This window comes from Exophiala xenobiotica (genome assembly GCF_000835505.1).
Source record: "Exophiala xenobiotica strain CBS 118157 unplaced genomic scaffold supercont1.2, whole genome shotgun sequence".
In the NCBI taxonomy this organism is placed as follows: domain Eukaryota; kingdom Fungi; phylum Ascomycota; class Eurotiomycetes; order Chaetothyriales; family Herpotrichiellaceae; genus Exophiala; species Exophiala xenobiotica.
This window is the reverse complement of record NW_013562493.1, coordinates 3,419,714-3,441,022: the sequence shown is the minus strand read 5'-3', so window position 1 is coordinate 3,441,022 and position 21,309 is coordinate 3,419,714. Positions and strand designations below refer to the sequence as shown.

The following is a 21,309-nucleotide window of genomic DNA, read 5'->3' as shown; positions in this document are numbered from 1 at the left end:
GGGCGAAATGGTTCAGGGTCGGTGACTGGAGTGAGGGCGCAAGGTAGCACCGGTACGCATGCAGACGGTGTTACCGGCGTCAGGGCCAGGCGGTTTGCTGATCATCTGCGGTGAGGGCGCTGGGTGACCACGGTGACCTTTCCACGCTCTCGTAACACGGTATCGATGTCGTCTTGAACGTGGAGTTCGTTTACTAGCGTCGTATGATTGAGTCCATGTTGGTCCATGATGGGCCCCGTCTTCTCAAAGTTCTCATCTTCTTGCACCTATCACACCCAGCACACCGTCTTTGCTTGCTGCCACCCAGCTGCTGCAGTAGCGCGACACCAGGGCGGCGGGTAGGGCTAATTTTGATCCTTGCTAGACTTGATGTGGCTTCGCCCACGGGCCAGATAGTGCCTGTGAGTGCCCTGTGAGTGCCTCTGCATGACCCCCATCAGTGTCGATTTAGCCCTACCATGGTAGCTCGTAGAGCCATATCGTGATTTGCATTGTGCAAAAAAGCCACGGCACGCACTACTGCACTGCACCGCTTCTCTGGTCGTTTCAAAAATGCTCTTTCTTTCGGCCGAAGCTGCGTGCAAGCTATGCATTATTTCTTCATCCGTCTTTGTCCAGTCGCGGAGGCAGTACACTTGCTACAAGCTACGTAGGCACGCAGATCTCCTGGTTGGGTTGGTGATTCAAATCAAAGGAGGCCGTTGAGTCCCTTCATCAGTTGGCTCCAATATGGTCCTGGATTACTACTATGTATGGCAGGGTTCTACTGTCCGAACACAGTTTGGGACGGGTGGAAAACTTCAAACTTCAAACATCCAGCTTCCCTCAACCTCCTCCACCACTGCACCCCCTAAGCCTTGTGCGATTGACAAGCTGAGGCTAGTGTCCCCTGTCTGAACGAGATCGCTGCGTCATCCGGTCTGAAATTATGCCGTGCACAGTCTCTCGTCCCCTCAAAAGTCCATATCCACTGTGCCACTATCCCCTCCCGGCTCGGAGCACAATTTCGCCTTGGAGAAGAGCTATATCCGACTCGGCTGTTGACATCCGCTATTCGTGGATGCGCTGCCCATACAGAATTATTATTGTCCATGGGCATTCCATTCAATTGTGAGATTGACCCCGACGGTCCGAAGTCTCTCGGGCTGGGTTCTCCAGCCAGGGCACCTGCTTACTCAAAACGTGCCAACTACAGCGACCACAACGTGTTACAGTGTCGCGGTGCTGCATTCGTTTAGTAGGTCTTTTGCCGAAGAATCGACGTACGACAGCCACCTGCGTGCTCTTGGTTCTATTATCGAACATGATCGTCCTTGTTGCATTCAAACGTGGCCGTATGGAGGTTCAGCGTACGAGCTTTAAGGCAGTGGCAGTCATGCTGTGGAGATCACAATCTGCGCAATCAGAACGTGCGATATCAGCCTTGATGCTACATAGGCTCATGGCACTGGGTTTCTGTGTCCAATACCGGGGACGACCTAGTGTACACCAGAAAATATCCCATTACGTCGATGTTTCCCTTTCGAGGTCGCCGGGGCTGGTGTAGCGATATCCGATGGCACCTCCAAACGATCTACCACAGACTTTAGCGACAGACCTGGCTGAATGCTACTCGAGATGATCCAACGTTCAGCGCATCTCCAATCGGTCAGGAACTCGCCGGCTGTGCAGAACGATCTTCACACTCTGCTCAATAGCCCAAATCGGCATCCCGCTTTCCAGGATACGGGAGTTGACCTCTCTTTTTCGGGGTCGCCTTTTCCGGTGGATCACTTGTTCGACTGTGGTTCTTTGGCATAGCGTAGGCACCAAAGTCCGCGCAATGCATACGAGATGCGCTGCGACTGTCGATCAGTCCATGTTCCTATTCTGATGCCACTATCTCCGCTATCTACAGATGTAGCATGACGGGTGTTTCCTTGGTTCAGCACAGCTTCTCAGCCCGCAGGCAATGGGACGCACTCTGGACAACGGTGATCTACTGTACGAAGTGCAGAAGCTTCACTGAGCTTGGAGTTCTTAGTGGGCCTCAGCCTCGACATACAACAAGATCTCGTATCAAGCAAGGGGGCCAAAATCCCCAGCTACGCTTGAATCCCTATCTCCAGTGCTCCAGAATATACGTCCCAGTTAACACCCATTATACTAGCATACTCGGCAGCCCTACCGATCACGAGTCCACCTATGCTAGTATACGAATTGCTCGAAAAGGCAAGTGGCACTTATAGCCATTGTTCAAATTGCGTATGACAAGACCACAACGTCGGCGTGCCATTGGGCCTTGCCGTCAGAAGAACCTCTATAAAATGCACGACATCAATATAGCCACGAGGCCGTCAGGCCTACTCTGCTTGACAGGGAGGTCCACTACCGGATCGGACGTAGCTGGTATCGTGGCACATGCATCTCTCTTGTAGAGTACGTCCTGCGCGACCGGGACCACCTTTGGAAACAAGACAAACGAATATAGAAATAGGAGTGGTTGATGTCACCGTACAGTGCATCTTGCGCAGAAGCATTTCGAAATACTTCGCAATTCGCTCCACAACCAGGACAGACGCTCAAATGAGGTCTGTGGCTCGCTCAACAACATGCTCCAAAACCTGCTTTCAGCAAATGCCGTTCAGTTAGTGTAGTCTGTGAAAGAGTTTCGAAAAGCATCCATTCGCCACGTGTTCTTGCACACATGGCACAGAAGGTGATGTTGAAGCTCTTTGTTAAAAGGTCCACGAATATGCTTGGATTCGGCCAAAGCGACCTCGAGGTACGACGTCATTGCAAGCTCGGCACAGAAATCAAGAAATGGTCAATCCTGGAGGTTCAGTGAGAGATAGGTGGCGCCAGTCGATGCTCGAGTGAATCGCTTTCTCGCATCTTTCGAACGCTTGAAAGAGAAGCAAAAGAAAAAGAAAACAGCGGCCAGATGCCAGATACTCGCCAGTAGGTGGCCAGATGCTAGATGCCGCTAGAAAGATTACTGCACTAACTAGTTTGAGAATGTACAATCACGTGATATCCAGCTTGACTTCGCCAATCTGGCCGCAGAAGCCCAGACTGCCTCGTGCACGTCTCGTTTCATCAGCCCCTTCCTCATCCGATCAATATTATAATTTTCAGATTCAGTCAGATGTCCTTCTGCTCACTCTGTCTTCTGGGTCATCAGGATCTTGTTATATCCTTTTCCGAATACAAATAACCTTCTTCCCCTGCTCTGATTGCCGTGCTGGAAATGAGTCGACAAGAGGTTGTCGATCCGGAGGACCGCCAGATCGTGGAGAAGTTGGCCAAATTGCAGAGCATGTACAGCCAGGTGAGTCGTTCTCCCCGCACCTTTCAGCTGGAGCTGCGTTGTTGCATAGCAAGAAGACGTAGGCTGACTCGTCGCAGATCGTTGGCCTTCGGACATTGTTGCCGGAGAAGCTCATCAATCCAACCAGATTCGCTCTGGAGAATCCGGATGGCTATGACCCTGAGAAGCTTGCGACTTACTTGCAGGATGCAGCGCAAGCGGGCATTCGGGAAGTCGAAAGATTCAAAAGGGACTGGCACAGTGACGACGTGCGAGAACTATGGCACGCTGTGAATGCTGGAGATGTACCCCAGGGTGGAGACGCCTGGACGTTGGATTACGAGAATCTCCTTGTCAAGAACGGTGATAAGCACGCCGTATCAACCATGGTAAATGGCTTCAGCCATGACTCGCATACACAGACCGATGCGGAGATTACCAAGATAGTCAGCGATTTCCGATCAAGACATCCCGAGCTGAAAATCAACGTGTTGGATGCTGCTCATCCTGTGCCAGTTGATGTTGGCCTGGGCCAGCTCGAGTTCCGCATCGAAAGAGACCAGTCTGCAAGTGACGCTACTTTCAAGGTATTGGGCAAACCTGGTACCGAAACCTTTGCTCTGCGTGATGATATCCTCGAGACCATTCAGAAGGTTGGCGGCAGAAGCAATCTGGCCGTGTTGTTGGTATGACATCCTCAGCTTCACTTCTGCTGCAAGCTGACTGCGTACAGGAAACGACGGCTGCTTACCACGATATCAAGACTCGCGCTTGTGATAAATGCAACAAGCTGGTCAACACCAAATTACAACTACCGCTGATCCGGCAGTTGAAGAGTGCAACAAGCGACGGCAAGTTCGAATTCCTGGCGCTTCATCCAGACTGCGCGTGACGACATCTGGGAACCAGTCTCAGCCCACCCGGCTTTTCGAGGCAATGAGCATCATAGGCGTCTAGAAGTTCCTGATGAACGAAAACTGGAGCCACCGCCATGGAGGGCCATAGTACGAGTCTCGGCATAAAGCATTGGTCGTATGCTGTGCAGCGAGTATCGGCACAATGAAGCATCAGCGAGGGTAAGACGGTGAAGTCAGCAAGTATAACTTATGGTGGGTTGCTAGCAACATCATGATGTGCACCAGCGTTTTCTCTGCTTGATGTTTCTTGGGAGCCTGTTATCATAAAGGGGTGGGACCTAGAAAGACTCTAGGGTCGATATTCGCATGAATCAGAACGACAATCTGAGCATGTTAACAAACAGTCATCGTGGACATGAACGAGTCTTGGGCTTCACACGGCTTGGCGACTCCTGGAGGACTAGACACGCTTCACACCCGGACAAGAATAGCGGTATCCGTGAATGCAATGTCGCCCTGTGAAGACTGACGACGATGCAGCCACTCCAGGTCAATCAAGAGGAAGGACAGCCGAGGGTACATTGCTTCTGAACCTCAGCCCGTCTGCAGAGATATGGTACATTGGCAACGGCGGCAAGACACCAGCCTGTGCTTTGTGCAGAAAGCATCAGCTGAATCGTATCAACCACTTTTGAGGTGCAGAAGGCCAGCTGCCCATCGGACCAAGGCCACATCTCGCCATCAGACCACCCCTCTACCTCACTCTCTGCATATTCACGTTGAGCATGAATGCAGGATAGCAATCGATTCTGCTAGAAGTTGTTTGTTCAATCACATATTCAGCAGCACTAGCATTGTCTGAACGACCTTCCCAACGAGACACGTTATGATGGAAAGTCTTTCCGACGCCGAAAAGTTGACTTCGGTTACTGTTGGCGGGCACAAAGGTACCTCCAAACATGTGCGACTACAATCGTGGGAGTGCTTGACCGGCAGCTGCGCCAACCTCAGCCTACAAAGACCACCACCCACCACGACGAAGGCTTCGACTTGGACGACCGGAGCAGTGTCGGAACAATTCCAACCCTCGAGAAAGCGAACGTCTGATGGGAGCGTCAAGGATGATCAGGCTTGGAAGACGTCCGATTTGGAGGACAGTCTGCTTTCGATATCGAGCTTAGAGGATACTACACAAGTTCAGGTGGCTATGGACATGGACATATTGCGACGTCGGATTGCTACCATTCAGGCTTGGGAGAGAGGCGCCGTGGCAAGATCCTGTACAGGGAGACGCGACCACGCGGCAGGGAAGCAACAAGGAAAGGGTAGGATTAGCAGCGACCAGCGACAGAACAGCATTTTGGATTGGAAGGAAGAGGTCTTGCGTTGACAGCCGCGGGCAAGAAAAGGAGGAAATATCAGGGCACTATCATGTGCATGAGTAGCAGGGCTGGTGTTCTTCCACGTTGACAACTATCGGCTTGCACGATGAATCCAAGCAATGAGGCAGGTTGTATCTCAGTCTGCGAGTGCATACTCAGTTCAATGAATAATGAATGATGAATCTGGGCTGCATGATTGACCAAAATAAACCAGAGCCATACCCGAGATGGTTAGACAGTGACAGGCCCGTTAAGAAAGTGGCTGTGGAAACGCGGTCTTTAGGTGGTCTCTGGCTGGTCTTCTATCTTTTGTTGTGGCTCGGGCGCCGTCCGTCGCCCAGGGTGAGTGAGACATTGATGCGTGGGAATTTCCAATCCGGTCTCCTTACCACCTGCGCACCTAGATATTCTTCTTCTTGATTCATTTTCATCCGATCCTTGCCTCTGTGCATCCTCTCGCTAATCTCCAGCATTCTTTCAACGGTCGTTATCTACCTAGACATATCTGTCATTTATTGCTGTCTTACCAGCCTGCACCAGTACTTCCTGCCGAAGCCTCAATCGAACCAATACCCCAGATTCGACAGCCCGTGCACTTTCCATCAGAATGAAGGGCTCCGGCCTCTTCTCTTTGCTCTCCACCCTCTTCATCGTCGTGGCCTTCACATCAGCATGGCCATGGCCTGGTTCATCCGATTCCGATTCCAATGCACTGGTCCTACGAAGACAAGAGCAAAAAGCATCCGAAACGGCTGCCCAAACCGCCGCCGCCTCCACAGGTGATGCAGCAGCGACCACCGCCGCCGCATCAGATTCTGCATCAGATTCAGCGTCTGCCTCAGCATCTGCCTCAGATTCCGAATCTGCATCCGCCTCGATAACATCTGCGTCAGGGACGGAAGGATCAGGATCTAAGAGCGGGACAAAGACAACAGCTACCAAGACGACAGCGATTGACCCTCGTCTGCCACCTGGCGGGATTTCCCTTATAACACCCGCTGCAACCGATGGGATTCAATTTTACAGGGTTGGAGAGAACGTGACTTTCCAATGGAACTATACCTCGTTGTCCGTGACACCATCAGCCATTGATGTCCTGGCATCATGTTCACTGAACCAAGCCACATATACCATTTCAGCAAACATGTCCGTAGAACCTACAGGCGCCATCACTTGGGATACTGGCAATTTCCCAGAAGCTATTACCTCTCCCTTCGCCGTGGCGAGTTACACCCTCATTGTCCACGATGCAGCAAGCGACATTACGGATGTGCCATCCGCCGGCTATCTGGGTGCCTATAACCAATATGTTTTTGGCATGTACACAGGGTACGTTTCGTGGACTGTCAAGTGAAAGAATAGCGAACTAACCCGGTCGCAGGCAAGCATACACCCCCCTGAACGAGTTCAAGTGCGCCACCTGCAACGGCGCATTTTCTGTCCACGAGAAACAAGTCTTTGGCGTTGTCTTGATGACTGCTGCCATTACAGTCATGTCCTTCACCTGGTTTGCCAATGGTTTTGGTGTGTTCTCATGAAAGCATTTGGATTTGGTCCATGTTTGCATTGATACATAATATAATGAACCTATCGGATGACAAATAACGACGAGGCGGATTGTATACAGCATAGCGGAAGGGGAAAAGTCTGGAGTTCTTGGATGGCGGATCACCTTCGGAGCGATTTGAGGGACTTGACGGCAGGCTACATGATGGCCTTAAACGGGGAAGGACAACAACTTCCGCTTCGTCTGGAATTTGGAATGCCTTGAAAAACGCCATCGACAATGGTGATATGAACATACCCTCCCGATATGGGAGCAATCAGACATCACTCCTATTCACATGCAGTCGAGAGGGAAATCTTTACTGCTAATATACCGATATCGAACCGGAAGTGACTTTGTCAACGGCTGGCAGCACGATTTTGATCACAATGCAGATGGCCAGCCATCGAGCCCGCATATCAAGCGTTGCAGCCTCGTGGACGGGTCTTGCCTTGTCTATTTGTCAATGACAGCCTCATTCGGTCTCCCGTCAATCTCAGAGTGGTCTGCCAGGCCAGGGCTTGCTCGATACCGCCTTTCAGTGGAGCTCATTGAGCGATCCTTGGACGGCGGAAGAGAAAAAGTACTTCCATTTTGAGCCTCGAGATGACCAGTCACGCCTCCCCAGGGCTTCATCTTTGTCACTGAGCCTCACTCTTCGTTTGTGACTTCCGCTAAGTGATGACAAAATACTTCGTTCCAGTTCCTCGTTCATACCATGAAGGTACCCGTTGTAGAGAGCAGGTGAGATGGAGAAGTACAAAAAGCTCCTCTTGTGCTCCCTCTTCTTGTACTCTGAACAAGCCATCCACCAAATTCTCCTTCCTCTCCTCTGGGTTTGCTCATAATCGAGCACAGAGGGTCTTCTTGTGATCTCAAAACATTCCCAATCAAGTTTCACGTGTTGCCCAGCAGATACTTTTTTCCAGAGAATTTAAGCACAACAGAAGCACTTTCCCATCGCTTGTTACTGGGTGATTGGACCTCGACACCTCAACGGAAGGGACAGCGTCATCTTGCAACACATCAAGCGCTATTTCTGAATCAGTGAATACACAGCGATTCTGCGGCCCTTCCGCATTCCGGCAAGCATCCAGCCTCGCCTCATCGTCCAGCATTCGGCCACGTCCGTACCCTCGACTCACGCTGCACAAGCCTGTGTTCATTGTTCAGCCAACGACAACGACAAAGAAATCAACGAGAAAGCAAGCAAAACGAAATGCCATCCCAAGGCACGCCGCGGCGACCGGAGAACTGGCTCCCCGAGCACGACATCTTTGTTCGCCGTCAAGCCCGCAATGGTGAAGACGTCACGAGCATTCTCATCCTCTTTGAGACGGAATATCCAAATGTCAAAGTGAGCAAGGAGTGGATCAAGGAGAGAACCAATGGGTCCTCGTACACTCGATGAAGAAATGTCCCCAGTCCCTAGAGGGGTTCAGGGCCTTCTCTGGCAAGTGCTACTCGTACACGGTGTTTTCATTTTCGGGATTCAACGTTTGATTTGAGATGAGTTATGACGGGTTCAGCGGTTGTTGGGATTCGAAAAACGGGCAGAGAATTTTGAAAAAGGGGCTAGAAAAAACGAATGTGTGGCTCGTGGAATTTATCGGAGCCATCATGCGGCTGAGACGACATTTAAGTAGAAGCACCGCAGGCGAATCTCTTCTCTGAACATGGAATGAAAACAATCAATAGACAATGTTTTGTTTTTGTAATATTCTACACTCCTACACCCTAAACTCTACACTCTGCACTGTACGCTGAAAAGTGTGGATATCTCACTCCATCAGTCAGCGAGGCGGCTTTGGACGATTCGGGTTCGCCGAATCTGACTGACACTGACCACGGAATTGGCCTCCTTCCGGTATGTAGAATACCAGTACAGTATACACAATTCTTCTGTTCGGGCGCTCACTACTGCGGGACAAGAGAACAGCGGACCAGGAACGCTACTATTTAGGAAGCACAGAGCGAAAAAGTAGGTAGTTTCGTGCTTGGACCAAAGGCCCTGTAGTATAATTCCCAGTCTGAGGCCGAGCCTGGTGCGCCAGAGGTACAACTACATTGCAGTGTGCGCAAGTGACGGAGTATTGGGTTACAAATAGCCCGATTTGAAGTGGATATATATATGCTCTGTAAGCTAAGGTATGTAGTCTGTGAAATAGGAGGATTTGGAAGCGAAGAGTTTGCTGTGCCAGCCTGCCAAAAGCTGCAAAAGCAAGATCCCGATAATATCAACCCAACTGCTCGTATGGTACGGAGTAATCCTCTCACGGTATTCCCAGGGCGTTGTCCAACTCCACGCTTCAAAAAAAGGAGAATACTTATCTCTCCTGAGGTCGATCATGTCAACGGAAAGTGTGCTCATATCGCTTCGCCAAACCGCAACGCATTCGTCTCCCTCTCGCCGTGGGCGGTCAAACGTTTCTCAGGGTGGTTATGTGTGTGCGCCCATACTGGCGGCATTGCAACGCCACTGTGCGATGTCATGATGAAATCCAAACCTCCATCTTCCCCATCTCGTTTCTCTCCTTCCTCGCTTGGCTCCGGACGCTGGCCAATAGCATTTCCAAATCATCTTGGTCGCCCATGGTGATCATGTCTCCATCATCTTGCATTTTAATCTTCAGTCGATCTTTGATGCCAAATTTTTCTCGTATCTTGCTCTCAAAGTCGCCAAAATCTATCACTGCGCCGATCATAAGGTATCTCGTATCTTCGTTAAAGTGGCATTTGACTCGGATCTTGCGCATTTCGGGGCGGTTGCTGCCGCGTCCGGATCGTGACGGTGCACGCCGGATGGGTTCGAAGCCGCTCATATCGTCGTCGCCCAGTTCTTCATCTATATATTCATCTTCTTCGTTGAAATATTCTTCTTCCCGACGTCGTTGCGTCGGTCGTCTTTGTACGGGTCGCGGACTTGCGTACATATTATAGACGTCGTCCATGGTATCAACGGGGTCCTCATATCTTGGCTGCTCACGGAACAAAGGCGCCGGCGCCGGAGCTCTCTGTGATGTCGATCTATCCAGCACCTGCCGCCGAGAAGGAGCTCTCCGAGGTTCAGAAGCTGTCCTTTGGGTACCATACCGTGATCTGTCCATCGGAGGCTGTTGACTCATCATGGAGGATTCGTCTTCCCAGGAGCCTTCGTTGATTGGGGGTGGCTGCATTCTGTTCCGACCTGGCGGCGGTTGCTGAGCTCCGCTGACATCAAATGTAGCCGCACGTGATAGCATGCCTGGTCTAGGCTGCTCCATGTCGGGTTTGGTAGGATACCTCGGTCGTGGATTGCGCATAGACGTAGATCGTATGGGTAGATTTCCATTTCCAGTACTACTGGCTCTGGGCTTCTCTGTCTCGGGTGGTGGAGTTGGTGGAAAGACATTTCTGTTCATGATGGGAGGTGCGCTTTGGTCCCTCGGGATTCTGCTGGACAAATTTCGCTGGACGAGATTCGTTGCGGCAAAGCTGATATTCTCTGGAGGCCTGTCGTCTTTTGCCCCCAATTCGGCAGCTATAGCTTGCTTTCGCTCGACCCCTACGAAGCCTGTGCCCGTGTTCGCACTGTTGGACGTGGCGATCAACCGGGCTTTGCCCAGGTAGTCCTTGGCCTTGAGATTTTTGACTTTGGCCTCGTTAGGTCGGTACACGCATCCGACAGGTCTGGACAAATCAGTCAGCCACTATTGCTCATTCTCCCGGAGAGGTTGCTGGAAATCAAAGACCAGAGACTTACATGCTGAACACGACGTAACCCTAGCAGATGTCAGACTTGGATTGAGAAGCTGGAAACTAGGCACTCACCTGAGCTCTTTCCTTGATAGCATCGTCGATCACATCGTGATCGGGGGTCATTTTCTCCTTCTGGGCGAAAGTAAAGTCTTGCAAGCCAGCCTCCTCCTGCTGCAGATACATGTAGCACAGCCCACGATTGAACAAGACCTCGCAGGAGTAAAGCTTGAATTTGAGTCCGAGCTGTTCATAGTCGATGTACGTGTTTCCTCTGAGATATAGTAGAGTGTCGTTAAAGTTGGCTAGGGCCTCTTCGAAGTCACCGACGAGAAAGTTGGATACGCCTTGCTGAAAGTATGCGACAGCCAGGTACTGGTCCAGCTTGATTGCTCGTTGGTAGCATTCCACCTTTTTTCCTGTCAGTCTCGTGCTCCTGTTCGCTTCGCATAGATGTACCCACGGCTCTGTCATGCTCCCCAATTGTTGCATGTATGACCCCACAGTTGAACAGTATCTTGGATGTGTCTGCGATGGCATCGAAAATGGTCAAGGCTTCCTCGAATTCTTGATTGTCATAGTGACCGAGGGCCTCGACCCAAGTCTCTATTTCCTGCAAACTGTCAGGAGAGAATCCCTCAATGGACCAGTATAACCCACCTGTTTGAGCGACATGGCGCCGCGCCCAAAGCAGTCGAAGATGAAATCCTCTCGCTCGTGGGTGCGCGCAGCTTATGCAGGCTAGAAAAAGGGCAGGACGGTCGTGCCTGGGACGTACTCCGTATAGGGTATTGAAATGGAGGGATGCGTGCTTGAATTAGATTAAAATGGCTGGCTGCAGTTTGCTGGATGCTTCGAGGGCCGGCCCTGCGGCAAGATGACTCGATCTCCAAGGAATAAGCGCCCAGATGAGCGGTGGGCGTTCTCGGCGCCAATGCGTTCAACGAATTGGCGATGCTGTCAACTTGACAAGGTAAATTAGTGACGACCCGCGTGCAGATATTGCAAATGGTTGATGAGAAGTGAAGTGTCGTGAGATAGAGAATGTGTATACAGGAGAGTTTCCGGCAGGAGGAGAGGAGGATAGAAACAGTTTGACTGTGCCTGGAAAGGAGGTGCTTTTTCACGGCTTTGGGGCAGAATCTGTCACATAAATTTTTCCGAAGCAACCAGACCAGGGACCTTTTCAAGGAAGGTGGGGAGGAATCCCTACGCTTCTTAAGGGATGGTACAGTCGCTTCATCAAGGGTTGGTACTCGGATTTACAGGGTTCGATCACCTGCAGTCAATGAGAGATGCTGTCAGATCGCATCCGTAAGGGACTCGGCACTTTACTTTAGGTATATTTGGGGGTGACCAGCCCGGTCCTTAGCTGGCAGACCACCTACGTCGGTGGTGCTTAGGGGGCACGGGCGCCCATTGGGGTGGCTGGGATGCATTCTGCCCGCAGTGTTCGTATGGTGATCTGTAGTCTTCTTTTCTACAGCTGTCTACTACCTACCTAAGGTATAGTATAACCTTGCCTCTTACGTGCCTTGGCTGGTTTCAATCAACCTCACTCGCCAGATGATGTGACCAAAGATGGCTTCCTTATCACAGCGACGTTCTCGAGTGGCCTGAGTCCGTCACCTGAGCCGTGTCCTTGCTCGTGTTTTCTTGTCCTCTCCATCAACCACATGTCCGATGCTCCCTCAGTCAATTGTAATGTGGACCTGATCCGACACGACGATATCTGGACAAGTCTGGTTTCAGAATCACATTTTGACGACCAACCAGCGCACCCCAATCGACCTCAAACTCTCCAACAAGTCAGTGCCATGACGGGCCTGGCGTTCCGTAGAATCGGGTTTCCGGTTTTCAATGCTCCATGCAGGGGTCACGATCCAGCCAGTGCATCATTGTGCATTGTGCAGAATCCTTCCAACGGAGCACATGCAGTGATTACGACGTTTTGTACGGCGCACGGAGTACATCACCGATTGTTTCTACAAGAAGAATTCTATCTTCACGTACGGATACATCAGACTCATATCATCCCCCTTCCTACTTGCTCCTTGCGTTCCTGCCACACCGTCTTCCCTGAACAACTGCACACAGTCTTATCATTGTCCCAGACACCAGCGCTGCGAGCGATCACCCCAACCAGGGTATTGGGGTCCTCGGCCTGAAACGGTCCCTCCTGTTGTTTCGACACCACCATGCTGCGACCGACAATTTCCCATATTGACACAGGTCGGTCCAAGAACGCACTGCCTCGGCCATCCCTCCCTACTTCGACCTGGCCAAACACCCCGCGAGGCTGACTGAAGCCTCCCAAAGCCTTGATCGCTTCCCAAATCCCACCCGCCGACCCGGCACCGCGTGAAATGTCGCCTGTCTCCCGCACTGTAGCATGATATGTTCCCGGTGACACTCCACGCAACGTCAGGTCCACGAGTGTACGATTGTCCGACACTTGGACCATCCTTGCCAGGCCTCGGACTGGATCTGATACCGATTTTGCATGAGTTTCCAGAATGCACACCCCGGCAGAGTTCGCTCTCCCACTCCCACGCAAGATCGCATCTCGTCCCGTAGATTCAACGGCTGACACGATTGCTGACGGAGGTGCTGTTCCTTCAATGAAGAAAAGTTGGTCTTTAAGATTGCATTCGATTTTCGTGATGCCTGACCGGACAATGTCAGTTGTGGTCATACAGAATGTGAAACGAGCCACGTATACCTTCTACTTGGTTCAAGGCTCCAGTAACATCCTTCACACAAGAATCGCAATGCAGTGGCACAGCGAACGTTGTCTGCCAATTACGGTCAGCGTGGCCAGTCGACAGGAAAGCGCAGCGACTTACCTGAAACGGCTCGATCCCTACGCTTCCCATCTTGGTTTCTGCAAGTTCCTGATGCAAGATACACTTCGTTTCACGTTCCGGGTGCAAGGCTTGGATACTAACTTAACTTGATATGCGAAGAGTACCTTATGAGTATTCCGTGACTCCGTAAGATGCTTGGTAATAAAATAATGATCGGCTGAGAATCTTCCCCACACACACCGAAACCCCCCGATGTTGGTGGAAGTCTGGCACTGTCTGGGCCTTGGCCGCTTTTACTCCCATCATCACCTCTGAATACCACACACTGAGGACTCTGTCAAATCATGCCGGTTCCCTCAATCCTAGTAATATAGCATGACGGGTCACGAACAATTGACAAGATGGGCTGTCGATCGTGGCTTCAAGCTCAATGGCATCCAAGCCCACTCATTTCCCGGCAGAGGCTTAGGTATTATTGCCGAGAAGAATATTGAGGTAGGTTACCTACTAAGTAGAGGCTATCCTAGCTTCTTGTGTTGCTTGCTCGAGGACTACGTCTGATACCAACTAGCCTGGAGAAGTGTTGATGACCATACCAATGTCTGTCGTCCGAAGAGCTGAGACTGTTCCCAAAAGCATCTCTAAATCAATGAAAAAGACATTTCCCTGCAGCAACAATGGTCTTTTGGCTACCGAATTATTCCAGGATCAGTCTGACGACTATGCTCTCTGGCGTGACAGTCTACCCAAGATGGAAGACCTCCAGGAGGCAATGCCAGCGATGTGGGAACCCGAACTCTGCCAGCTTCTCCCACCCAAAGCGAAAACCATATTGCTTAAGCAACGACACAGGATTGGCCAGGACTGGGACGCCATGACAGCCGCAAATCTTGATATACCTATGGGTCTCTATCGATATTACTGGCTGTTGATAAGCACGAGGACATTCTACTACACTCCTCCCAGGAGAAAAACACCACCCGCCGATTCCGACGAATGTTTGGCCATTGTTCCCTACGCTGACTATTTCAACCATTCTGACGCCGGCTGCAAGGTCTCATACACAAGATCGCAATACAGCGTAATGGCGGATCGGTCATATCACGAAGGCGAAGAAGTGTTTGTATCATACGGTGCCCACTCAAATGATCTCCTGCTCACCGAGTACGGCTTCATTCTTGAGGACAATCGATGGGACGAAGTTACGCTGGATGACGTCGTCATTCCATTATTCACAGAAGGCCAGAGGGAGATTCTGACCAACGAAGGATACTTTGCCAACTTTCACGTAGACAAGGAGGGCGCCTGTTATCGAACAAAAGTGGCGCTGAGACTGCTATGTATGCCACTGGGGCAGTGGAGGCGTGGCCTTGCGCAGGGTTTCGATGATGGCGACAAGTACCAGCCAATTCTGAATGGATCGTTGCTCAGCGTCTTCAATACTTCCCGCGACGTTGTGAGGGAGAGACTTGAGCAGATCTCGCTACTCGATGTTGGCTTGCCCTCTCAAAGAGATACCCTGAAGAGACGCTGGGGACAGATCGACAAGCTTTTGATAGATGCTACAGACCAACTCAGACATTGACAGAGGCCTCGGGATTTCGTCCATGTAGTTTTCAGTCATTCTAGCATCTCATGAGCAAGGTCTACTGTGTCAGATCTGCCTCCAAACGCGTGGTCACGTGCCTTTCGATAGCTTTTTTTGGCCGACGACCACATGCAAGCAGACCGCATGCATGGACGAACCCGACCGTCGACAACGCCTTCGACAGCCCAGCGACTCCAAGGCTCCCTAGCAGGCTAGTTCCGGAGCTGCGATGGCCTCGAAGACCTCGAAATGGGCCGACGATGACGACGAAGAAGCCGCCGCAGCTGTCGCACTGCGCAAGAAAGAGAAGGAAGAGAAGAAACGCCTCAAAGAACAGAAAGCCCGTCAAGCTGCTGACACAACAGCACAGCCCGTTCCATCTACTGCACAAGAACCCGACGGCGAGAATGGAAGACCTTCCAAACGACAACGCACTTCACCTTCACAAGAGAACGGCGACGCAGAAGAAGGCGCACACCTCCTCCAGTTCCCCTCCCGACCACTACAACCATGCGGCCACGTCTCACAATACGAGACTCTGAATAACATCGAAGAAGGCTCCTACGGTTTTGTCTCGCGTGCGCGCACAAAATCCACAGGCACAGTCGTCGCATTGAAACGACTCAAGATGCACAACGAAACAAGCGACGGCTTCCCTGTCACCGGCCTGCGAGAGATCCAGACCCTGATGTCCTGCCGGCACGCCAACGTCGTCAAACTCCTCGAAGTTGTCATGGGCGATACTTTGAAAGAGTAAGTCTGCGCCCTCTTTTCCCATCCTACCTGAAAAGCGCCGATACCCGACGTTATTAACCATCTCTTTGTATCCGCCTCACAGTGTCTACCTCGTAATGGAATTCCTCGAGCACGACCTGAAGACCCTGCTCGAAGATATGGCCGAGCCATTCCTGCCCTCGGAGACGAAAACGCTCATGCTCCAGATCATATCCGCGACCGAGTACCTGCACTCGAACTGGATCATGCACCGCGACCTCAAAACCTCGAATCTCCTACTCAACAACCGCGGCGAAGTCAAACTCGCAGATTTCGGAATGGCAAGGTACACCGGCAACCCGCCGCCGAAGCTCACGCAACTCGTCGTGACTTTGTGGTACCGCGCACCCGAACTCCTGCTGGGCGCCGAGGAATACGACTTTGAGATCGACATCTGGAGCATCGGATGCATATTCGCGGAGCTTCTGACCAGAGAACCTCTCTTCCAGGGCAAGAACGAAGTCGATCAACTCTCCCAGATCTTCGCCCTATTAGGCACGCCGACAAATGAGTCATGGCCCGGTTTCAGGTCCTTGCCCAACGCGAAGGCTCTGCATCCTATTCTGTCCAAGTCTACCTCTCAATCGTCCCTGAGCGTGGCCAAGTTCCCGTACTTGACCACTTCGGGCCTGCGACTACTGTCGTCTATGCTGTCTATGAACCCTGCAGGACGACCATCGGCAAGCTTGGCCCTGACGCACCCGTACTTCAGCGAGGACCCGCGTCCGAAAGCAAAGGAAATGTTTCCCACTTTCCCCAGCAAAGCTGGCCAGGAGAAGCGACGCCGTAGAGTAACTCCTCAGGCTCCTGTACGTGGAGACGCGCCGAGATTGGATGAGCATGAATTCAAGGGCATATTTGCTGGACGGGCGGATGAAGAGCGTGGCGCCGGGTTCGCGTTGAGATTGGGCTGAAGGCCATCGCACTTGAAACTGTTGGGGCTCTAAGCAAGTCCTTTCAGAAACCCACATGGCGACGAACGCAAGAAAGTTGTCATCGCGTTACACATGCGAACGGCGATTAGTCGTCAAGTCGAGGTCCGACCAAGCTACCTTATGCCAGACCCGGATCGATGCTGCACGGGGTCCCAGCTGGAAATCTGGCGATGGGTTTTCCACTCTCCAGCTCTAGGCACAAATTCAGGACGAATTCACACATTATCAGCTGGCTCGAACAGTTGCATCTGTGTGATTGTCTGGCGAGTGGCAATTGGCGATGGGTTCAAAGCAGCCCGACTCGCAGGAAGATGATAGCAGTGTAAACTGCAAAGTTCAGATAGAAAAGGAGTCTTGACCGACGCCTCTCCGCCACAAAATGAGCTATGCTATAGAGCAGATAAACAAGACGACTCTCTGAATATCTTCTTCGAAAGATTTCTCGAACAGCATTTTAGCCACATTACTTGATGGAGACCTGTTCAAGATCTCTGGATTTCTCTTTTTCTGTCTACCCGGGAGCCAGACAATGCACGTACGTCTATCATCAGCCCTCGATGCAAATCCTCGCTCGAGCCGTCGGTGCTCTTTTTGGCCTTCTCGCCTCATCCCTTTACCTTCACGCGTCTGACATCTTCTGTCGATTTTCTATTTCCCGGACATGTCTTTCCGTTTCTTCTTAATCTCTCCGTGGGCCCCCTTGTATCCGTTGCATCACATCCCGTCCTTTGCTTTTCGACACTGCCTCCTTCTCATCATTCGTCTCAGCGTTCTTGCTTTTACTCCACGTTCTCAAACAAGAACGAGGGCAACCCCGGAACCGCATGTTCCGCCATCACGGGCAGTCCAGTCTTGTCCTCGCCCACGACCGTAACAACCACATCCTTACAGCCCGTCGTCCTCATCAACCCCTTCTTCATGTCATTCAGGATCTCCACCTCATCGAACGGCAACTTCCGTTCAAACACAGTTTCGGGACTCTCGTTGTTGACAACAAGCCGTTTCTTCAACGCCTGTACAAAAGGCATGGCCTTCTTCATCTCCGGGCCTTTACCCATCTTTGCGACCTGTCCGTTCAATGCCCTGTCATCATCCAGTGTGCTCTTCTCGAGCATCTCTCTCACCAAGTCAACATACTTGTCTTGCCAGGCCGGGAAGCTCTTCGCCACGAAGATCGTGATTCGTTTCGGTTTTCTTGGATCAAATGCCGCACTCTTGCCCTTTGCCATTTTCTTCGCCGCCTGCGCCTCCGCGCTCGTGATGTTGCTGCTCGTGCCTTTGACATACTCTCTCATCGCCGTCAAACCGGGGTTCGCGGTAGGGACCTCGGGCCAGCGCGCATTCTGGATCGAGTCGTCCTTGTGCAGCACCTCGAGCCACATGTACTCAGCCCAATGCGGGGCAATGGTCGCGATGAGGAGGGATTGTAATTCCACGTATCGCTGGACAAGGGGGCGAGACATCGGCGTACCACTGGACAGACATGCTTCGCGGTAGAAGTCACGGGCGGATTGGAAGTCGTACAGGGCGGATTTCAGGGCGAGTTTGTAGTTCGTGCTACACATTCAACACGTCAGTTATTGGTTCATGCCGAAGGGCTCAGAGTGGGGTGAGGAGTTGGACTTACTCGGAGTAATGCTGATACGCCTCGTGTACAAGCAAATTCATCTCGTCTTCAAATAACTTGTCCCAGATGACTTCGCCTTGCGTCTGTCGAAGGCTTGGATCTTTCAAGACATCTTCAATCCACTCTTTGAGTGTGTACATGCGCATAATGGCGGCGTTGGCGCCCTTTTCTTCGAAGTTTGCGTCTTCCATACCATCACCGGCGTCGGCAAGAGCTATCCGCGTGGCGTCAGCGCCGAACTTTTTTACTGCTTGACTCAAGGTCAAGAAGTTGCCGGTCGACTTGCTCATTTTGTCGCCGTTGAGCAGGAGATGGCCGTTCGATCGGACCGATCTAGGCCAGTATTCACGAGGGAAGATAGCGAGGTGGATATACAGGAAAAAGGTGAGGTGGTTGGGAATGAGGTCCTTTCCTGAGGATCTCATGTCAAGAGGATACCAATACTCGAACGACCGTCGGAGGGTTTGAAGATCGTCGACTGAAATCTTGGACGACTTGGACACATTCTGCACGTCGTTCGTCCTCGTGAAGATATAGTCCCAGACGTCGTCAGTCATCTGTTCGTCCTTGATGTTGAGCAAGCCAGGCGTCTTGCCAAACTTGTCACCGTGCAGGAAATGCGCGATTGTGTAGTAGGACATGTAAATCGTACTGTCGCTCAGGCTCTCGACCAAGAATTTAGGATCCCAGGGCAGCTTCGAGCCGAGACCATATGTTCTCGCGCACGCCCATTGGTTCAGCCATTCCAAGTTCGCGACAAACTGGTTTTGTGTCTCATGTGTGTAAGTCTCAAGACCGTTTTTGACGTACTCCAGGACCGTCTGCTGCCACTCCTTATCGTTCTCTCCGTAGTTCAAGAACCACTGCGGAACATAAGCAACCACACATTCGTCGGCGCTTCGACTGATGACCTCGGCAGAAGGGTCAGCGAAAGGGAAAGCGTCGCCGGACTTGATCAACGAGTTTCGGACTTTGTCTTTCGCTTCGGAGACCTTCTCGCCTTTGAACTCGCCCACCAACATCGTGCCATTGTAAAACCCTTCCTTATATGCCATGTCCTTCGCTTCAGCCAACAGTGTCGCGTCCTTGGGCGACTGGATCTTTTTCGCGTCAACCAAATATTTCGCGGCGAGGTTTCCGTATGCCGGTGTATCGATGATAGGAATAATCTCAAGCTCAGCCCATTCTTTCTTGATGCCGTAGAAATCCGCCTTCTTGGCCAGATCTCTCACAGTAGCGAAGTCATCGGGACTGTCTGATGGGACTGACGTAACAACACCCGTTCCTTTCGTTGCTGAGACAGTCTCCATGGGCAATATTCGAACACCCTCAGTATGTACCGACAACGGGGCCTTGACCAAGGTGCCGACAAAAGCAGACCCTGGCAACTCCACCACAGGCTGCAGCTCACTCTGATCCCGAGGGAAATGAGCTTCATCGAAGAATGTGCCCTGGAACGCCATGTTCCAGGCGGCTCTCTTCGTGACGACGTAGTACTCCTTCTCCGACACCTTGAAAATGCCGTATTTGATCTTAGGTCCCACAAAACAACACGTCTGGCCGTACATCGTTTCGGGTCTTAACGTCGCAGGTACGAAATAGACACTTGCATCTTTTGGTATCTTCGACTCCACTTCTTTAGCAGCCTCTGGAGACCACTCTTTGACTTTCAACTTGAGCGCAGTGTACTCTGTCGGACCAACGCCCTCGCCTTTCGTTCGGTCGTGGTCCATACAAGGTTGGCCATCCTTGGGACTGTAAATGGTGTATCTCTTGCCGTATAAGATCTTGTTCATCTCGTGTAAGCGGTTCATCTGCCATCGGACGAAAGCATCGTAGTATGGATTTGCATCGGTTGTGACAAACTTCCGCCGCCAGTCTATCCTTGCTCCAAAGTCGATCAAATCTTGTTCGCATAGAGGCGGGAAGTATTCAAGCCAGTAGTTCGCATCGGCGAACTTGTGAATCTCCTCTTTCGGTATACCCATGGCCAACATCGTCTGGAATTGGTAGTTGGCCTTGACCGTCTTCGCTGCTTGTTTGCCCTTCTTGCTCTTGAACTTCGTGATGTCGTCTTTGACATTGATACCCTGCGTGGGAGCAACAGGAACGCCATTGGACTCCGGCGTCTCATGTTCCTCTTCTTCGTGATAGTTCTCAAAGGTTTTACCAAACCTCCTTACATCTTCAACAAGCTTGTCCGCGCATGCCTTGATTGGCATACCAGTGCAGTGGAAACCGAGGGGAAAGAGGACTCGTTTTCCGGTCAAGCGTGCGAAGCCGGCGGTGAACTCGACTTTGCTGACGGTAAAGCTGTGTCCGGCATGCAAGGAGCCGTTCATATAAGGATATGCGAAGGTGCCGAAATATTTTGGGTGCTTTTCTCGAATCTCCGCCGCCGGGACTGAGCTGAAAGGAATTTCGCTCGTAGATGGGGCGTCTGACTCGAAGACTTTGTTCTTCTGCCATTCTTGTTGGTATTTCTTCTCGATCGCGATCAAGACATCTCTGTTGTGCGTCTGCGGGAGGGCTTCGTCAGTTTTCAATCCCATTGATCGTGTGCTTTGACTTACATTCTCAAGTTTGAGAGTATTGGCCGAGACTAAGGTCGGATCGACAGGTATCTGGGTCGCCATATTGGCGCACTGACTGAGGCTCTGTCTACTTGGTAGACAGGGCGCCCTCCGTGTGTAGATGCGCAAGATGCAAGACTATACGGATAGGTTGAATATCAAATATTAATGACTGTGCTAAAGAGGCAAGAAATGT

At 51.5% G+C, this 21,309-nt stretch overlaps 8 protein-coding genes across 10 annotated transcripts; 5 read left to right on the top strand and 3 right to left on the bottom strand.

The window, feature by feature from the left end:
• The first annotated feature begins 3,077 nt into the window (after nucleotides 1-3,077).
• On the top strand, nucleotides 3,078-5,717 carry PV05_03463 (uncharacterized protein). Its single transcript, XM_013464105.1, has 3 exons — nucleotides 3,078-3,310; nucleotides 3,388-3,975; nucleotides 4,023-5,717. Exons 1-3 carry the CDS (start codon nucleotides 3,230-3,232, stop codon nucleotides 4,179-4,181), a joined length of 828 nt encoding a protein of 275 aa, XP_013319559.1. The 5' UTR covers nucleotides 3,078-3,229; the 3' UTR covers nucleotides 4,182-5,717.
• Nucleotides 5,718-5,859: 142 nt separating this feature from the next.
• Nucleotides 5,860-7,901, top strand: PV05_03462 (uncharacterized protein). Its single transcript, XM_013464104.1, has 2 exons — nucleotides 5,860-6,857; nucleotides 6,910-7,901. Exons 1-2 carry the CDS (start codon nucleotides 6,136-6,138, stop codon nucleotides 7,064-7,066), a joined length of 879 nt encoding a protein of 292 aa, XP_013319558.1. The 5' UTR covers nucleotides 5,860-6,135; the 3' UTR covers nucleotides 7,067-7,901.
• A 392-nt stretch (nucleotides 7,902-8,293) lies between these two features.
• On the top strand, nucleotides 8,294-8,485 carry PV05_03461 (uncharacterized protein; the record flags this gene model as incomplete). The annotated part of the gene is made up of 1 exon (XM_013464103.1): nucleotides 8,294-8,485. One exon carries the CDS (start codon nucleotides 8,294-8,296, stop codon nucleotides 8,483-8,485), a length of 192 nt encoding a protein of 63 aa, XP_013319557.1.
• A 666-nt stretch (nucleotides 8,486-9,151) lies between these two features.
• Nucleotides 9,152-12,242, bottom strand: PV05_03460 (uncharacterized protein). The gene is made up of 5 exons (XM_013464102.1): nucleotides 11,470-12,242; nucleotides 11,273-11,422; nucleotides 10,885-11,220; nucleotides 10,817-10,836; nucleotides 9,152-10,743 (listed from the first exon to the last, which is right to left on the bottom strand). Exons 1-5 carry the CDS (start codon nucleotides 11,482-11,484, stop codon nucleotides 9,564-9,566), a joined length of 1,701 nt encoding a protein of 566 aa, XP_013319556.1. The 5' UTR covers nucleotides 11,485-12,242; the 3' UTR covers nucleotides 9,152-9,563.
• Nucleotides 12,243-12,757: 515 nt separating this feature from the next.
• PV05_03459 lies at nucleotides 12,758-13,794 on the bottom strand. Of its 3 annotated transcripts, XM_013464099.1 has the most exons (3): nucleotides 13,656-13,794; nucleotides 13,532-13,604; nucleotides 12,758-13,476 (listed from the first exon to the last, which is right to left on the bottom strand). In XM_013464099.1, exons 1-3 carry the CDS (start codon nucleotides 13,683-13,685, stop codon nucleotides 12,836-12,838), a joined length of 744 nt encoding a protein of 247 aa, XP_013319553.1. In that variant the 5' UTR covers nucleotides 13,686-13,794; the 3' UTR covers nucleotides 12,758-12,835. The 3 variants fall into 3 exon arrangements, with proteins under 3 accessions (XP_013319553.1, XP_013319555.1, XP_013319554.1); XM_013464101.1 differs by having other exon boundaries at nucleotides 13,532-13,794; XM_013464100.1 differs by having other exon boundaries at nucleotides 12,758-13,604.
• Nucleotides 13,795-13,935: 141 nt separating this feature from the next.
• PV05_03458 (uncharacterized protein) lies at nucleotides 13,936-15,245 on the top strand. Its single transcript, XM_013464098.1, has 2 exons — nucleotides 13,936-14,111; nucleotides 14,188-15,245. The coding sequence occupies exons 1-2, from the start codon at nucleotides 13,992-13,994 to the stop codon at nucleotides 15,199-15,201; spliced, it is 1,134 nt and encodes a 377-aa protein (XP_013319552.1). The 5' UTR covers nucleotides 13,936-13,991; the 3' UTR covers nucleotides 15,202-15,245.
• Nucleotides 15,246-15,363: 118 nt separating this feature from the next.
• Nucleotides 15,364-17,371, top strand: PV05_03457 (uncharacterized protein). The gene is made up of 2 exons (XM_013464097.1): nucleotides 15,364-15,957; nucleotides 16,043-17,371. The coding sequence occupies exons 1-2, from the start codon at nucleotides 15,434-15,436 to the stop codon at nucleotides 16,890-16,892; spliced, it is 1,374 nt and encodes a 457-aa protein (XP_013319551.1). The 5' UTR covers nucleotides 15,364-15,433; the 3' UTR covers nucleotides 16,893-17,371.
• PV05_03456 (leucine-tRNA ligase) lies at nucleotides 17,371-21,270 on the bottom strand. Its single transcript, XM_013464096.1, has 3 exons — nucleotides 21,114-21,270; nucleotides 18,541-21,059; nucleotides 17,371-18,470 (listed from the first exon to the last, which is right to left on the bottom strand). The coding sequence occupies exons 1-3, from the start codon at nucleotides 21,174-21,176 to the stop codon at nucleotides 17,693-17,695; spliced, it is 3,360 nt and encodes a 1,119-aa protein (XP_013319550.1). The 5' UTR covers nucleotides 21,177-21,270; the 3' UTR covers nucleotides 17,371-17,692.
• Nucleotides 21,271-21,309: the final 39 nt, after the last annotated feature.

What these genes read in the sequence shown, in the direction of transcription:
- PV05_03462 (XM_013464104.1), top strand. Translation starts at nt 6,136, where the DNA reads ATGAAGGGCTCCGGCCTCTTCTCTTTGCTCTCCACCCTCTTCATCGTC. An exon ending in GTTTTTGGCATGTACACAGG is followed by an intron (nt 6,858 to 6,909) that starts GTACGTTTCGTG and finishes ACCCGGTCGCAG; the next exon opens with GCAAGCATACACCCCCCTGA.
- PV05_03459 (XM_013464101.1), bottom strand. Translation starts at nt 13,685, where the DNA reads ATGGGAAGCGTAGGGATCGAGCCGTTTCAGGTAAGTCGCTGCGCTTTC. An exon ending in AGCCTTGAACCAAGTAGAAG is followed by an intron (nt 13,477 to 13,531) that starts GTATACGTGGCT and finishes TTGTCCGGTCAG; the next exon opens with GCATCACGAAAATCGAATGC.
- PV05_03456 (XM_013464096.1), bottom strand. Translation starts at nt 21,176, where the DNA reads ATGGCGACCCAGATACCTGTCGATCCGACCTTAGTCTCGGCCAATACT. An exon ending in ATACTCTCAAACTTGAGAAT is followed by an intron (nt 21,060 to 21,113) that starts GTAAGTCAAAGC and finishes GCCCTCCCGCAG; the next exon opens with ACGCACAACAGAGATGTCTT. An exon ending in GCGTATCAGCATTACTCCGA is followed by an intron (nt 18,471 to 18,540) that starts GTAAGTCCAACT and finishes TTGAATGTGTAG; the next exon opens with CACGAACTACAAACTCGCCC.
- PV05_03458 (XM_013464098.1), top strand. Translation starts at nt 13,992, where the DNA reads ATGACGGGTCACGAACAATTGACAAGATGGGCTGTCGATCGTGGCTTC. An exon ending in TTGCCGAGAAGAATATTGAG is followed by an intron (nt 14,112 to 14,187) that starts GTAGGTTACCTA and finishes GATACCAACTAG; the next exon opens with CCTGGAGAAGTGTTGATGAC.
- PV05_03460 (XM_013464102.1), bottom strand. An exon ending in TTGGGGAGCATGACAGAGCC is followed by an intron (nt 11,221 to 11,272) that starts GTGGGTACATCT and finishes ACAGGAAAAAAG; the next exon opens with GTGGAATGCTACCAACGAGC. An exon ending in CTATCAAGGAAAGAGCTCAG is followed by an intron (nt 10,837 to 10,884) that starts GTGAGTGCCTAG and finishes GACATCTGCTAG; the next exon opens with GGTTACGTCGTGTTCAGCAT.
- PV05_03457 (XM_013464097.1), top strand. Translation starts at nt 15,434, where the DNA reads ATGGCCTCGAAGACCTCGAAATGGGCCGACGATGACGACGAAGAAGCC. An exon ending in ATGGGCGATACTTTGAAAGA is followed by an intron (nt 15,958 to 16,042) that starts GTAAGTCTGCGC and finishes TCCGCCTCACAG; the next exon opens with TGTCTACCTCGTAATGGAAT.
- PV05_03463 (XM_013464105.1), top strand. Translation starts at nt 3,230, where the DNA reads ATGAGTCGACAAGAGGTTGTCGATCCGGAGGACCGCCAGATCGTGGAG. An exon ending in TGCAGAGCATGTACAGCCAG is followed by an intron (nt 3,311 to 3,387) that starts GTGAGTCGTTCT and finishes GACTCGTCGCAG; the next exon opens with ATCGTTGGCCTTCGGACATT. An exon ending in GCAATCTGGCCGTGTTGTTG is followed by an intron (nt 3,976 to 4,022) that starts GTATGACATCCT and finishes GACTGCGTACAG; the next exon opens with GAAACGACGGCTGCTTACCA.